The sequence below is a fragment of the Rhinichthys klamathensis genome, unplaced genomic scaffold (assembly GCF_029890125.1).
Source record: "Rhinichthys klamathensis goyatoka isolate OS25496 unplaced genomic scaffold, OSU_Roscu_1.1 h1tg000989l_1, whole genome shotgun sequence".
Lineage (NCBI taxonomy): Eukaryota > Metazoa > Chordata > Actinopteri > Cypriniformes > Leuciscidae > Rhinichthys > Rhinichthys klamathensis.
In genome coordinates, this window is record NW_026607292.1 from 113,587 (window position 1) to 127,982 (window position 14,396).

The following is a 14,396-nucleotide window of genomic DNA, read 5'->3' on the forward strand; positions in this document are numbered from 1 at the left end:
TGAAGATGGTGGGGTGAATGCGATCGATTTTGACATTATGAATGGTGTTTTGAAATTGAAATGGTTAAAATCCTTCATTCAAAATAGCCACTCCTTTTGGTTTATTGTCCCCAATGCGATCTTTAACAAACTGGGGGGAATACATTTTTTGTTATGTTGTGATTTTGAGTGCACCTCGTTACCAGTTAAACTTTCAGCCTTTCATCAGCAAGTGCTGCTCTATTGGAAACTATTGTACAAACATAACTTCACGCCTCACAACACTCCAGTTTGGAATAGTAGATATATAAAGTTTGGCAGAAAATCTGTATATCTTGAGGAATGGAAATCTAAAGGGATTTGGGCTATTGCCCATTTCTTGGATGATAATGGTAATCTGTTACTCTATAGAGAGTTTTGTGAGAAATTCCAAGTACAGTGTACCGTTAATATTTTTAATAGAATGATTAGAGCCATACCAATTCCTTTAAGACTAATGGTTAGAGAAGACATGTTGTACTCCCAAATCTCCCCAGAACTGAGACCTCTCTCCTTAGAAGGTTATGATTTTTGTGATAAAAAATGTGCAAATAAAGTTATTAGAAATTTTATTTTACAGGCTAATTACCCAAACCCAATTAGACGGCACTACGTGCTTAAAGATTTTGATACGGTTGAAATAAAAAAAATTAGGAAAAATTATTTGTCTTTTCCCCTTCCTCCTAAAGCTAAGGAAGTGAACTTCAAAATTTTAAACGAGATTTATCCTACTAATGAATTTTTAAGATTGAAATTTAATTTTGAGGTGAATAATTGTGTTTTTTGTGAAAAAAATATTGAGAATTTAGAGCATGTCTTCTTTGATTGTGATATGGTGCAACCCTTTTGGAGTGAGGTGCAGAACTGGTTAAGGTCTAGGAGGGTTGAACTCCCACCTCTCACGGTGAAGTTGATTAGGTTTGGTGTGTGTCTGGATAACAAAGATTGTGATTTTGGTATTAATTTCTTGTTATGTTTTGGAAAGTTTTTCATACACAAATGCAGATGGTTTAAATCTAAACCCAACTTTAATCACTGGATGAAGGAGGTTAAACTCTTGTGCAAATCTTTAAAATTAATTAAAAATCAGAAAGCCCTTAAATTGATATCTTTTTTGGATATGTTTAAATTAATTTAAAAGTCCCTTTTTTTCTTTTCTTTTTTTTTTTGTATTGCTCTTTATTTAATTATTTGTTTGTTCTAGTCTGTTTTTTTTTTTTTTTTTTTTTCTGTACTAGCGATGCTCAACCTAAGGCTGAACAATTGAGGTTATTTTCAGAGATTTGTTAATGTACCTTGTTTGTTTGTGTTGTTGAAGAATAAAAAAAAAAAAAAAAAAAAAAAAAAAAAAAAAAAAAAAAAAAAAAAAAAAAAAAAAAAAAAAAAAAAAAAAAAAAAAAAAAAAAAAAAAAAACCTTTCCTTCCTGTTTCAGGAACACAGGCAGCAAAACCTCCGCATAGTGAGCTGCAATAGATATCTATCAGGCCTCCATAATGGCAGTGTTCTTATCCTTAGCGTTACAAAGTCGCTTACTTCACAGCTTCAATCGCGCTAAATGCGTGATTGTATTAATTTAGCATCCATTATTATAGACATTTTATTTATTGTCGCCGCACGTCTGGATAGGCAGCATCAGGAACACGCGCCGTTCTCCGGCAATTGTCCCCACCATTCTCATGGCGGAGACTAAAATCATTTACCATATAGACGAGGAGGAAACTCCTTATTTGGTGAAACTGTCAGTGGCTCCAGAGAAGGTAACTTTGGCAGATTTCAAAAATGTCCTCAGCAACCGACCGGTTAACAGCTACAAATTCTTCTTCAAATCTATGGATCAAGATTTTGGGTAAGTGAGATGATGGGAATTGTCATTGTATTCATTCATTCATTGTATTCAGTCCCCGATGGGACTGAAGCTGTCATCGTGGCAGAGATGATTTGTCATCAGTGGCACCTGCCTGTCATCTGTGATGGCTGTATCATCTCCTCCTTTGTGGGATCAGCATCAGAATACAGTCATGCTCGTAGCTGTTAAATATGCTATAGCACAACATACATCTCTTTGCTTCTTGCATTTGCATTTTAAACTGGTTTGTTTTCATGGTAGCCGAAGTTTGACCTTTAGCAAGAGGAGGGAAAACACAACCAGCAATAACGGACACTTGTCAATAACAGGCAAACAATGTCATGATTCTGACTTATTTTCGGCCAGCTTATGAAATCTTGCTTTACAGCCTTGCTAAGAAAAAACATCACAAGCTGGTTTGCTGGTCTCTCAGCTTGGTCAGGGCCTGTTGGCTGGTTTTAGAGTGATTTCCCAGCTGGTCAGACTTGGAGACCATCTTAAACCAGCTAAGACCAGCAGACCATGAGTAACATTATCCTCTCTAGTATTGCCAGAGCTGCCTGATGTGATTGTCATCCATATGAACAGCTGGCACTTTCCACAAATAGGATACAAAATAGTGCATAAGTAGTTTTTTTTCTTCTTCTTTTTTTCATTTTCAACAAATGGTCAGTGAAAAGAGATAATTCTAAAAATGAAATGTTTGACCTCATGACAAAATTGTTGTGTATAAAACACGGGCACTACTGAATATAAAGATTTCATTCATTAAAATTTGTTTATAATGGTTATATTTTTACTGTGATTAATTAAATATTAATTTATTAGATTGTCAAAAAAATGTGACATTGTCAACATTATGAGTAAATAATTTTTAGTGTATAGAGTCAAGTCACCTTTATTTATGTAGCACTTTATACAATACAGATTGTTTGAAAGCAGCTTTATAGTGATAACAGGAATTTGATTCAATAATACAAACAGAGTTCATTTTGGCAGAGCAGCAGCTCTAAAAGAAAATAGTGTCATTGTCCAGCTGAAGTCAGTTCAGTGTTGATTCAGTTCTGTTGAAAAGATCATCACTCATTAAATTAGTTCATTTCATCTATAAAGCAGTTCTGCGGAAAACAGTGATGTCATCGTCCAGCTCAGTTCACTTCTTATCCAATAGTATCAGTGCTGTTAAATCAGTAATATTGTTAAATATTAAGTGTCCACAACTAAGCATGCTAGAGGCGACAGTGGCAAGGAACCCAAACTCCATCAGATGACAGAATGGAGAAAAAAACCATGGGAGAAACTCAATCAGTTCTCCTCTGGCCAATGAACGAACACGATGTGATTTTGATTCAGGCTGCAATGCATCACAAGTCAGAAATCAGATTATATATCAGTAGCATTCAAATATTTCTTCCAGCTCCTTTTGCTACGGTCGAGAAGGTCAAGACCACTGAAGTAGGACAGGGGCAAAATCCCCTGAAGTGCATATTAGTGAAGAAGACTCTGCATCCCCTTGGACTAATGTATTATATAGTTTGATGCCTTTTAACAGTCCCAGTCTTTTACAGTAGCTGCTAGCACCTATCTGGCTTCATTTATGTGCACTCAAAAATCTCTTTGGTTTTAATGTAACTTAAAACCAGTATACTCAGATCCTGATAAAGATTCATTGCAAGGATTGTTGCCTCGGGCTGTTTATAGCAGAATGCACCATTAGATCCTCATTAGCTAACAGAAGGTCATTAGCTTACAAACTGTTTTAAAAGTGGTGGATTATTACTCATTAACAGCAGAGTTTACACCAGACTCGGGTTAATTATTGTTTTCTTTTTGAAACCATTAATCAGGCATGATGACGTAATACTGATTGCTTTTACCAATTGGCAACATCTTAAAAACTTGTGTTTCATAGTATTACAGTTTTTCTCGATTGCTTAAACACTATAACCAGGCTTTTTGAACTAAAATATCAAAACCATAATGCCATTTATCAAAAAGCACACCTATTTCACTGAACTATGAACACTATTCCCCTGTTTTGACACATTAGTCAGATTTGTTGAACTGTCACAGCAAAACTCTACACACAAATCCCTTCATTTCTCATTGCCTACACCACGTGGTCATTTAGAAAGCACTAGCATTCAAAATTGTTCACTCAAGTCAGCACAGCTTCAGCTCAGTTAGCACACAATTACCCAGGTGAAAACACTAAGAGTCAAAGTTGAACACACATCAGTCAGATCCTTCAATAGATATATAAAAGGTTATACAATCTTTTATAAAAGACAAAAATCAGTTTACTGAGTTTTGGAACAATGGATCCACAGAGAAATTAAGCAATATGTCGAGGAGGGAGAGGAAGAGGAGGAGGAACAGGAGGAGGAAGAGGAGGAGGAGAAGAAGGAGGAGGAGGAGGAGGAGGAAGGGCAAGGGCAAGAAGACAAGCAGTCTCGGATGAAATTCAAGCCACTTTAGTTGGCCATTTCCTTGTCCATGGTATGACTATGAGGGAGGCTGGGCAACGAGTACAGCCAAATCTGAGTCGCTTCACCGTCGCCTCCATCATCAGAACCTTCAGGGAGGTGTGGTGGCAAACCTCCCTGAATAAGAGACAAACATTTCCAATTGTCTTTGATGAGGTTTATGTTCTTGCAAGAAAAGGCCAGCAGTCGTACAGTCACACAGAGTGGCTGCAGAGTGTGACAGTGAAGGGAGGGCATCCTTTCTCCTTTATAGTCTTGACTCCCACAATGTTATCTTTTTAGGCCAATGATGGTATTTCAACCGTATGTGGAACATTCTTAGACTTGTTCATCATATTGTATCCTTGAGTGGAGGCATGTACCAACACTCTTTACCATTCCAACTCCATATTTGAATAAGGTTTGTGTGTGCTCTTTTACTGTCATATGATGCTCACACACATCTTACGTAAGAGTAGGAGCGAGTAAAAAATAAAGATGGGGGGGGGGATTGGGGGACCACAAGCAACATGACTTACCAGTTTTGGAAATGTTGTTTTGAATTTATAGCACCAGTGCGTAAGACTATGTTGTAGTGTGTGTATTTTTGAGGGCTTGTGTGTCCTGTCTGAGGGCAAAGTTTGGTTTTTCAGCAAGAGTGAATGGTTTTGAATGTAGAGCTTCATTTTGACCTGAAAATAGGATGTTTGGGGAATTGGGTGAGACGTTATGGATTTGTGTTTACTGTTTTGAGAATACGAGGCATAGTTTCAAGAAATGTGTTTAAGCAATCGAGAAAAACTGTAATACAAAGTTCTGTCATGAAACTCTAGATGGTGCAGGCATGTGATTCACAGATTAACTTAACCATCATAGAGTGAACATTTATCAAGTGCATGTTTTGTCTTGCTTGCCAATTTACACATTCATGCGATTTTAAACCAGTCACAAGCAAGAAGAGGCGAAAGAGAAGAACTCAATTTGGTACTTGTGCGCTGTTATGTTATGCTTGTGCGCGCACACACAGACAGCCCCGTTTCAGATAGCGTGCAAACTCCGAATTGATTCCTCTTTCAAGTCTCCTTGCTCTTGAAAGGACACATACACACAAAACTATGTCAAATACCCATGTCTGCAAGTATTTTTGTAAAGTCGTTTTAGTGTTTTAAGTGAACATAAACAGTTGAGAAAGAAACCGGATGTCTATCATTATATTGGATCTGTGCATTTGGTCTTAAAGTGACAGCTGCCTATAAATACATGCTGCTGTCTGTGTCATTAATGTTAGCCTAATCAAAGAACAAAACACAGCTTTAACAAAGATTAATCTATATTTAATTTATACAGTGAACACTATAGTGTTATTTTACATGTATTACATTTCTGTACCTGAATACTAATTAGACTAGCCTGGATGCCAGCCCGAACCCCGCCCACAACATTTTTTGGTAGTTGGGAATTATGATCGGTTCAGAATTAGTCGGGCCAATCAAATTGCCAGGGCGGGCTTTATACGATGATGGACAGATGATCTGCAGTTACGCTTACGCAATCCTCACGTTATCAAAGAGCGCTTGGGTTGAACTGGTTTCCCTCACAGATGACTGCAGCTGGAGGATTGAGATGTATAGATTCCGCTATCGCGTCTGTTGTAAAAGAAATCGACAGCGCATTCATTTTAAAAGACGAACAGAGAACTGCAATCAAGGCATTTGTCGATCGGAAAGATGTGTTTGCCGTCCTTCCTACGGGATTCGGCAAAAGTTTAATTTATCAGCTGGCTCCGATGGTCACTAAGAAGATGGGACGCAATTAAAACCCTGTGGTCGCTGTGGTTTCTCCTTTGGTCGCACTCATGGAGGACCAAGTAAAAGAAGCAACACTCATTATTTTACTACTTCTTCCAGCGTGCGTGTAGTTGAGTTCTGTTGACAACTTTGCATAGCTCATTAAAAAACACTTACTGCGTTGCTCTGATTGGTTGTAGGTCTATCCAATTGAGTGCAGAGGTTTTTTTTCCTGGTTCGGTTAAGACACGCCTCATAATCAAAGCCCTATGGAGCCGTATCAGACTCACATTCTGATTAGAATATGAGTATGACGAAGTCAGGCTATAATTAGACCTTACTTTATTTGTAACTTTGTTATTTTGTATTTATATGCTTGTAATTTGTGTTATTGTTCTTATGTTATTACTGACTGTTCACTTGTCTTAATAATGTTTGAACTTTAGTTAGGTTCGTCGTTTTGCTGTGGTATTGAAGTACTTAAAGTGTGCTTTAAGTAATAAATTGAAAGCCAAGTTAATTTTTCTTTTTTTTGGTGTCTGAAAAATGATCAAAAACCGTAATATGATCCGAACCGTGAGTTTAAAATTGCATAAATCTTTTGCATTTTATTTTATAATGGAACTCAGGCCTGTTAAATCTTTCTTAGACATCTGACTTGATCTTTTGAAAGTGATCTTTTTAAAGTAAATAAAGTTTTTAATCATCATCATCATATTTCATTTTTTTTGGGTGAACTATGCCTTTAATGTTTTTGATTGGCTCCATATTTGAATGCCATTTATTTTTCTTCAACAAAGTTAAAGTAACACCAGGGAACTTTTGCTCTCGGGGTGGGGTCCCCCTACAGTTGGGAAACAGTATTGTCCTCTAGACCTCTACTACTGTCGTAAACTCTGTCATCCTACATGCACGTGCAATTGTTGACAACCATGATAGCCCTGAACACTGTAGGAGGAGGTCACATGCAGGTGTTCTGCTTGCGTCGCGTGTGAAATGTCTTCATCCCAGGTACAGTGGCATATATTTCAGTATGTCATATGAATATAATTTCATGGGTTTTATTTTTTTTCTAACGACAAATGATCGCGATTATCAAGTTTAAAAGCCAGCGTCATTATAGTAGCCTAGTCTATCGGTTACCGTTTTACTGAATCTATATGATACTTCAATGCAATGTTTGAGTGGTTGATAATAAATATATATCGTCAATATTATAATATCAAGCTACCATAAATGAATCTGCAAATTTTACAAATCGATTTGCATTATAGCTTGAGGCAAGACAAATAAACAAATATCACAGACATGTTAGGTATCCTAAAATATGATTTTGTACATGTTATATATTTACTTGCAAGAATGTAGCCCCTACCAAACTTGTGCACGCCGTTTAGACACAGGCTTTCATTTGATTTTTTTTTTGCCAAGTCCGCATCGGTCGGGCAACCCTCCTCCTCCTTCAGCTCACGCCAGCGAGAAAATGCTGGCCCAATGTTGATCCTCGTTCTGCCTTTAACGCGATCACTTTCTCTTTTTCTCTTTTTGCTTTGCTCCGATAAAACCTTTGCTTTCTTGTTTTTCTGTGCTGCTTCGGCCATGACTATAACATTTGGCTTGCACGTCCGATTTTAAGGAAGTGGGGGTGGTGGTGGAAGTGACGTATATGCCGTAAAGCAGTCGAATTTTGTAGTTCTCTTTGTTCGCCGGTTACTACCCGAAACCCGAAGTTTAAAAGTACGATTAAAAACGCTACAGACCCCGTCAGGCTATGTCAGACGTGTCATTCAACCTATTGTAAGTCGATGTACCATCACAAGAGACTTGGAAATATATTATGAAGGTTGAAAAATAACCTAGTGCTGCTTTAAAGAAACTTTCCTATTGAAACACTCAGGACGTCATGCAGATGAATTTTAAGACTAGTTAATGTGACATCAGTTCTTGTCTTACTTAAGTTTGGGCATCTTAGCATCACAAAACTTTCCTTTTTTCCATTGCAAAGTATACAGATTACTAGCTTAACTGGCACCAACAGCCTCACTTAATCTTCTCATTTAAATACAGTACACGCTCTCTTTTCTTAGGTAAATACTCTTCGTTCTGTCAAATACACATATCTCAATATCTTTTTAGGTTCTTAAAATTTTCATTTGGTATCTTCTTTTTAAGGCCATATAGTTTAGTCCCAAAGATATGGGAAATGTCAATGTGGTTCCGTGTGCAAATTGTTGAATTTGATAGATGTTCAATGGTCGAAACCCAAATGTGGGTCAGTTTGCATACATCTGACGTATTGTATTTAAAGAGGACTATCTGAATAACAAATAATGTTGAAACTAGAAATGTACCCTTATTATTCATATAAAAGCAGTAATGTTAATCTTGATTTTTGAGAGTCAAAATATGTATTGTTATGAAGAAGAAAAAATGTACATCTACAAAGCTCTGGAAGTCAAGTCTTCTTCTTTAGAGTAAAACTGTCTACCATTGGTGGTTGAATGCACATAAAAATGCCTGGATTGTGGTGGCTTACTGGTACATAGCACTCATCAGCACTTCCTGGCCCCTGGAATGGTTTGGAATTGGAAGTACCTACTTTTGTCATTAATGACACAAGAACATCCTGCCTTATTATTCCACTCCTCAATGCTGCCAATATACTGTGCCACTTCTGTTGGTGCACTGCAGCAATATACTGTCCAAGCACATGCTTCTTGTTGGGCAGATCTTCAGGAAACTGGACTAAAAGTACCAGTGGTGTCAGCAGAAATGAAAATAAAAGGCTTTTCACACAACACTTAATCCTGGGTTATCATCATTCCAAACCCTGGGTTTATCCAATCATGACTTTTCACACTGCAAATTTTCAAATAAGAACACCAATCCAAAGTTTATGGATATACAATGTGAAATGTCATATACCTACAGTTGTAATTGATAAGTATGAGCAGTGTGAAACATGAAATATTATTGCCCCAGGATTCCCTTTACCCGGGGTTTACAGTAGATTGACCCAGGGTTAACTATTTAAATTGTGAAAAGCCCTAAATGTTTCGAAGTATGAGCAGTAGCACGTCAAATATTGCTTTTGGTTTGAGACCCTGAATAAAAAGTGAAATGTGTTATAAGGGGACATTGCACATTCAACAAGTATAATATCCAACATTGTTTACATTTTGTGGATTTTATTAGTGTGGTTAGCTATTCATAGATTATTTTATGAGAATCTGAGCATAGTTGAGACTAATTAAATTACAGAAAATGAAGGAAGACTGTATATCTTGTCAAATGTCGTGTGTAGTCTGTATCAATTGTCACAAGGCTTTCTCGTGAGATGAGGAGGATTTCCATTGCAAAGTACAGATTAGCTGCACCGACATCGCACCAGCATCCTCACTGAACCTTTTAATTTAAATACATGCACACTTTTCTCAGACAAACACTCTTCCTTCTGTCAGATACTCATCCCTGTTCTACAGTAAAAATTAAAAAAAAACATTTGTCATAATTCAATTAACTTCATAGCACAGTATGGAAGAGTTTAACTAAACATACATTTTAAAACCAGACAATTAAATGATCTTTTAGTGTTTTATTTGTGTTTTTAATCCTTGTAAATAAGGTTAGGCAACTAAGACTGAATGTTTTGAATTGGTTCCCTCATTTCAATACGGATTAGGAAGATAGTTAACCATTTCATCTTTGCACAGTAGCTCAAAGCATCCTATTCAAATACTCACTATGACGTCATGCAAATGAATCTCAAGTCTAGTTTAACATGACATGTTCTTGTAACAGTTGCTGTCTGTCTCACCATGGAGATGTTTGGGCTTCTTAGCTTCCTTCTACTGGCACTCCATACGTCTGCCGATATATCCGTTCCAGGATTAGTGAAGGAAATCATCCATGTGGAGAAGAAGATGAGCTGGTATGATGCAAAGAAGTATTGCCTAAATAATTCCGGGCAACTGTTAGTAACCTCGGATAAGAACGAGCTGAAGAATCTCAGCGGTTCTGTCAGCCAGCTCTCTTGGATGGGAATTTTTAGGTTTTTCACAGCTTGGTACTGGGTGGATGAGACCAAATCCAATTATTTCAACTGGTATGGAGAGTGTGTCTCAATGAACAAGGCTGGAAGTTGGTTTTATACCACAAAATGTGACGCTAAACTATTCTTTGTGTGTAAGGAGGATTCTGGAGTCTGGGTCTTAGTCAAAGAAAATAAAACTTGGCTGGAGCCAAAACAACAGTGTGAAACGGATCACGCTGGTCTTGCGATTATACGTAATGATTTGGACAACAACTTCATAAGTGCTCTGCTAAATAATAATTTGGCCTGGATTGGTCTAGCTAGAGTGAAAGAAGATACTCCTTTGAAAGAGACCTGGAGATGGATTGGCGACAACGAGCCAGTCACATACTCCCTGTGGTTTAACATTTTTTTTTGTGCAGTGATTGATTGGAGAGGATATTGGCATGACCGCCTTTGCTTTGAGGAACACCCTTTTGTCTGCTTCAGAAAAGTTAACAGTATCCTCGAATTCAGTCTGGTCAATGAAAATAAATCCTGGAAAGAAGCTCAGACTCATTGCAACCTGTTGAGCATGAGCCTAGTCATCTTGAAAACCCAAGCAGAATTGACTTCCCTGGTGGTGTATATCCATGGCATGGACAGCTCTTTCGTGGATAATCTTTACTTTTGGATTGGGTTGTATAATAAACCTTCAGAGTGAGTTCACGAGAGTGCCACGATGCATGCACGAAAACTGAGATGATGTCGCAGATGGGTCTCGATGTAGTGTTTAAAATGGTTCTAAAGTGTGCATTGGATGTCCGAATCGTGAGAAACCAGCGAGAAACCGTAAAAGTGCCTTACCAATGCCGCAAAAGGAATGGCTTACCTTTCACACTTTCCCATCAAATGATAGTGAGCGTCATCTTCTCAGTTCTCGCACATGCGTCATGGCGCTCTCGTGAACTCGCGTCAGAGGCCCACACAGAAGAAAATGAAGAGTTGAATAAAGTCATTATTTTAGGGGGTTTTTGCGCACAAAAAGTATTCTCGTCGCTTGATAAACTTAAGGTTGAGCCACTGTAGTCACTTGGACTATTTTAACAATGTTTTTACTAACTTTTCTGGGCCGGCAGAATGAAATTACCTAAAAGCCTATGGAGGAGTGAGACTTAGAGTGATATTTAATCAAAAATATCTTAATTTGTGTTCAGAAGAAGAACGAAAGTCTTACGGGGCTGGGACAACATGAGGGTGAGTAATTACTGGCAGAATTTTCATTTTTGGGTGAACTAACCCTTTAATCTAGAATAGTTAATAGTGGTTTAAAAATGGCTTTCTGAAACACAGATTAAGTACTAACACCTGGACTATGGAGTCTTGAAGTAAAATAAACAAGATTAATTTAAAACCTTCTGTGCTAATCTGAATTAGCTTGACAGAGATGCTTATAAAACATGCAATGAACCAAGAAAATCTTAACATTATGAAATAAATGGTTTTCTCTAATACACATTGGCCACAATTATTGGTTTCCCTAGAAATTATTATGAGTAAAATCTCTGAAGATCTCTGAAGTATATTCCCATTCATATTTACAATTTTTAGCACACCAGGTTTATATTGTCCAGCCATGGTTTCCTGTTTTACAGGACTATTAATATGAGGGAACAAAAAGTTCAAATTCCACCCATTCCATTCTATTCCATCCAACACAATGAGTGAAAAAAAACAAAGAATATAATTCTGATGTGCAGCAAAAGATTGTTGAGCTTCAAAAATTCAAGAAATGTAAGAAAATAGCACAAAATAGAGAATCAACAAAATGTTCGAAAATAGCGTGAAAGGTACATTTCAACCATCAGGGCAATAATTAAGAAGTTCCAATCAACAGGAAATTTTACGAAATACGAATCTGCCTGGAAGAGGACGTATGTCTATGATCCTGTCCCAAAATTCACACTTAATATGCACTTTCGGTTTTGTGGACATAAAATTGCTGCTGCGTGCGCATGTCCGTTAAAGGAGAACTCCGGCACAAAATGAACCTTTGGTCTAATTACACATTGTTACCTAGTCAACCGTTCTCTGAGATTTGTTTTCATGATTATCGAATGTAAAGAGTTTTATCTCTAAAAACTGTTTAGCCTATAACGCTAGTATATAGGGCATAGAGTAATGGCAAATAAAAATCGCTAGTTAATACCACTAACAAGGCTCAAAATAGCCCTACACTAACACGGTAGCGTAATGAGGGTCCCTACCTGCAAACCGAAGCATTGAGAACCAGACAGTTTAATAAGAAGATACTTTATAAAGACAGTCCACTTCGCGTATACAGGCAGGAGCCATCTTTGAAAAACAGTCTCGACAAGTCAAACTACGACGGCCGATCCTGTTTGTCATTTTAGGTTTCAGAAGGGTGCTCGCGAACACCCCCTTTGCGGTTGATATGCACACTTTTGCTGAGTCTGCACAGAAGCGGGCTCCGCAGCAGACTGGAGAATTGGCGGAATTGATCTGCTGGAGGGCTAGGCCTGCCTCCCGGTAGGTTTAATTTAAGCCTCAATTTAGTCCTGAAGTAGCTCTAGTCTTCCTCCAGGAAATCAGCTTGTTAAACTCTGGACTAGACTAAGTCTTGGACTATTTAAAACCATGATAGAGAAAGCAGATTATTGTTAATCTGGTTTAAAGGGCCATTTTAGTCTAGGACTAGGCTTAATCTCTGTCCGGGAAACCACCCCTATGTCAGCTTAAGTTTGGTATCATTGAGTTGACGCATTCATTACAAGCTGTCTTGTGAGATCCTCACCATATGCCCTCTATTCAACTCCATTTTGACAGTTTGCTGCTTGCAAAGTCAGTCTAAACAACACATTTAAACAGGATCACAGTTACACATCACACAGTACATGAAGATGTTATCTAGTCCTATGAGCTCATTTCTCAGCGCATGGCGGTAGTGACGATATATGCAGCATGCACAACCAATGCAGCAGTTTCATACAAAAACACTTCTAATTAAATACACATGCATCTTTTTTCTTTGTGTCCCTGCAGGGTTGTCAAAGAGGAAGTCTCTGACGATAACGCCAAACTGCCTTGTTTCAATGGGAGAGTGGTGTCATGGGTGAGCTGTGAAAACCTCTGCCTTATAAAACATCTGAATCAGAGTGGAAAAGGCAGGCAGTCATGCATTCATATGTCGACTCGTAAGAAAGATGCAGCACATGCGCTAAATCATATACTGGACATCAACAGTTTTAGTTCACCGATTCATTATACTAATTAAGTCTGAAAGGCACTTTGAAGTCTTACCGACTAAAGTGCAATGCATAATTCAGGACATTGCTTTCTGCTGGATGCCATTTTTATTTAGTGCCTTTGAGGCCTTTGCCTGTTGTAGTCTTTTGTTTTGAGTTTAGTAGAACAGTTCAAACATCATTTTATTAAACAAAAAGCATCTGAACTTGACACTTATGTTTACTTAAAGGATTTCACCCATAAATTAAAATTCTGTCATCAGTTACCCACTCTCATGTTGTTCCAAACCCATAAGACTTTTGTTTATCTCCAAAACACAAACAAAGAAATGGAGATTTCTGCCCCTCCATTGTACGTCGATTCACCCAAAATTCAAACCCAAACCCAAAAGGGTTCTTAAAGAGATCGTAAAATCCATATGAATCGCCCTGTGTAATCCAAGTCTTCTGAAGAAACACGGTCACTTTACATGATAAACCGATTTAATTTAATATTTGGGTTTAATACCCAGAGATGGGTTTGGAACAACATGAGGGTGAGTAATTTTCATTTCAACTCTTTAAGTTCATCTTTGTGTTAAAATGCATTTATTTGTCTGTTTTGTATTTGTAGCTTGTATTGGCTGAGAGCTCCCACACAGATGGGATGTCGGTGTGCACTGACAGTCATACTGAGCTTCCCCCACCACTGGAGAGGACAGGAGGCATCGGAGACTCCAGACCTCCCTCGTTCCAGTGAGTAACACGCATGTATCCTGTGCAACACACACTCCAGAACAAATTCACTACACAGATGCCCTCTTTTAATACACATGCTCAGTCAAACTCATTATCCCGAACTTCTGATATATTCAGTAGTTAAATTCCCCCTGTAGTCAATCATTTTATCCCTTAAAGGTACAATATGTAAGATTTTTGTAATAAAATATCCAAAAATCTCAGAGAATTTCAAAGAAATTCCAATTTTAAATAATGGCTCGTCCCTGGTCATTGTTGCCTGT

The 14,396-nt window shown here is 37.8% G+C and overlaps 1 protein-coding gene across 2 annotated transcripts in view; it reads left to right on the plus strand.

The window, feature by feature from the left end:
• Positions 1–1,436: 1,436 nt before the first annotated feature.
• dvl1b (dishevelled segment polarity protein 1b) overlaps positions 1,437–14,396 on the plus strand; it is a 32,946-nt gene continuing 19,986 nt past the window's right edge. For both annotated transcript variants that reach the window (XM_056244492.1, XM_056244493.1), the window contains exons 1-3: positions 1,437–1,865; positions 13,193–13,262; positions 14,009–14,130. In XM_056244492.1, coding sequence (XP_056100467.1) covers positions 1,696–1,865; positions 13,193–13,262; positions 14,009–14,130 — 362 coding nt within the window. In that variant the 5' untranslated portion in view covers positions 1,437–1,695. The remainder of the gene's footprint in view (positions 1,866–13,192; positions 13,263–14,008; positions 14,131–14,396) is intronic.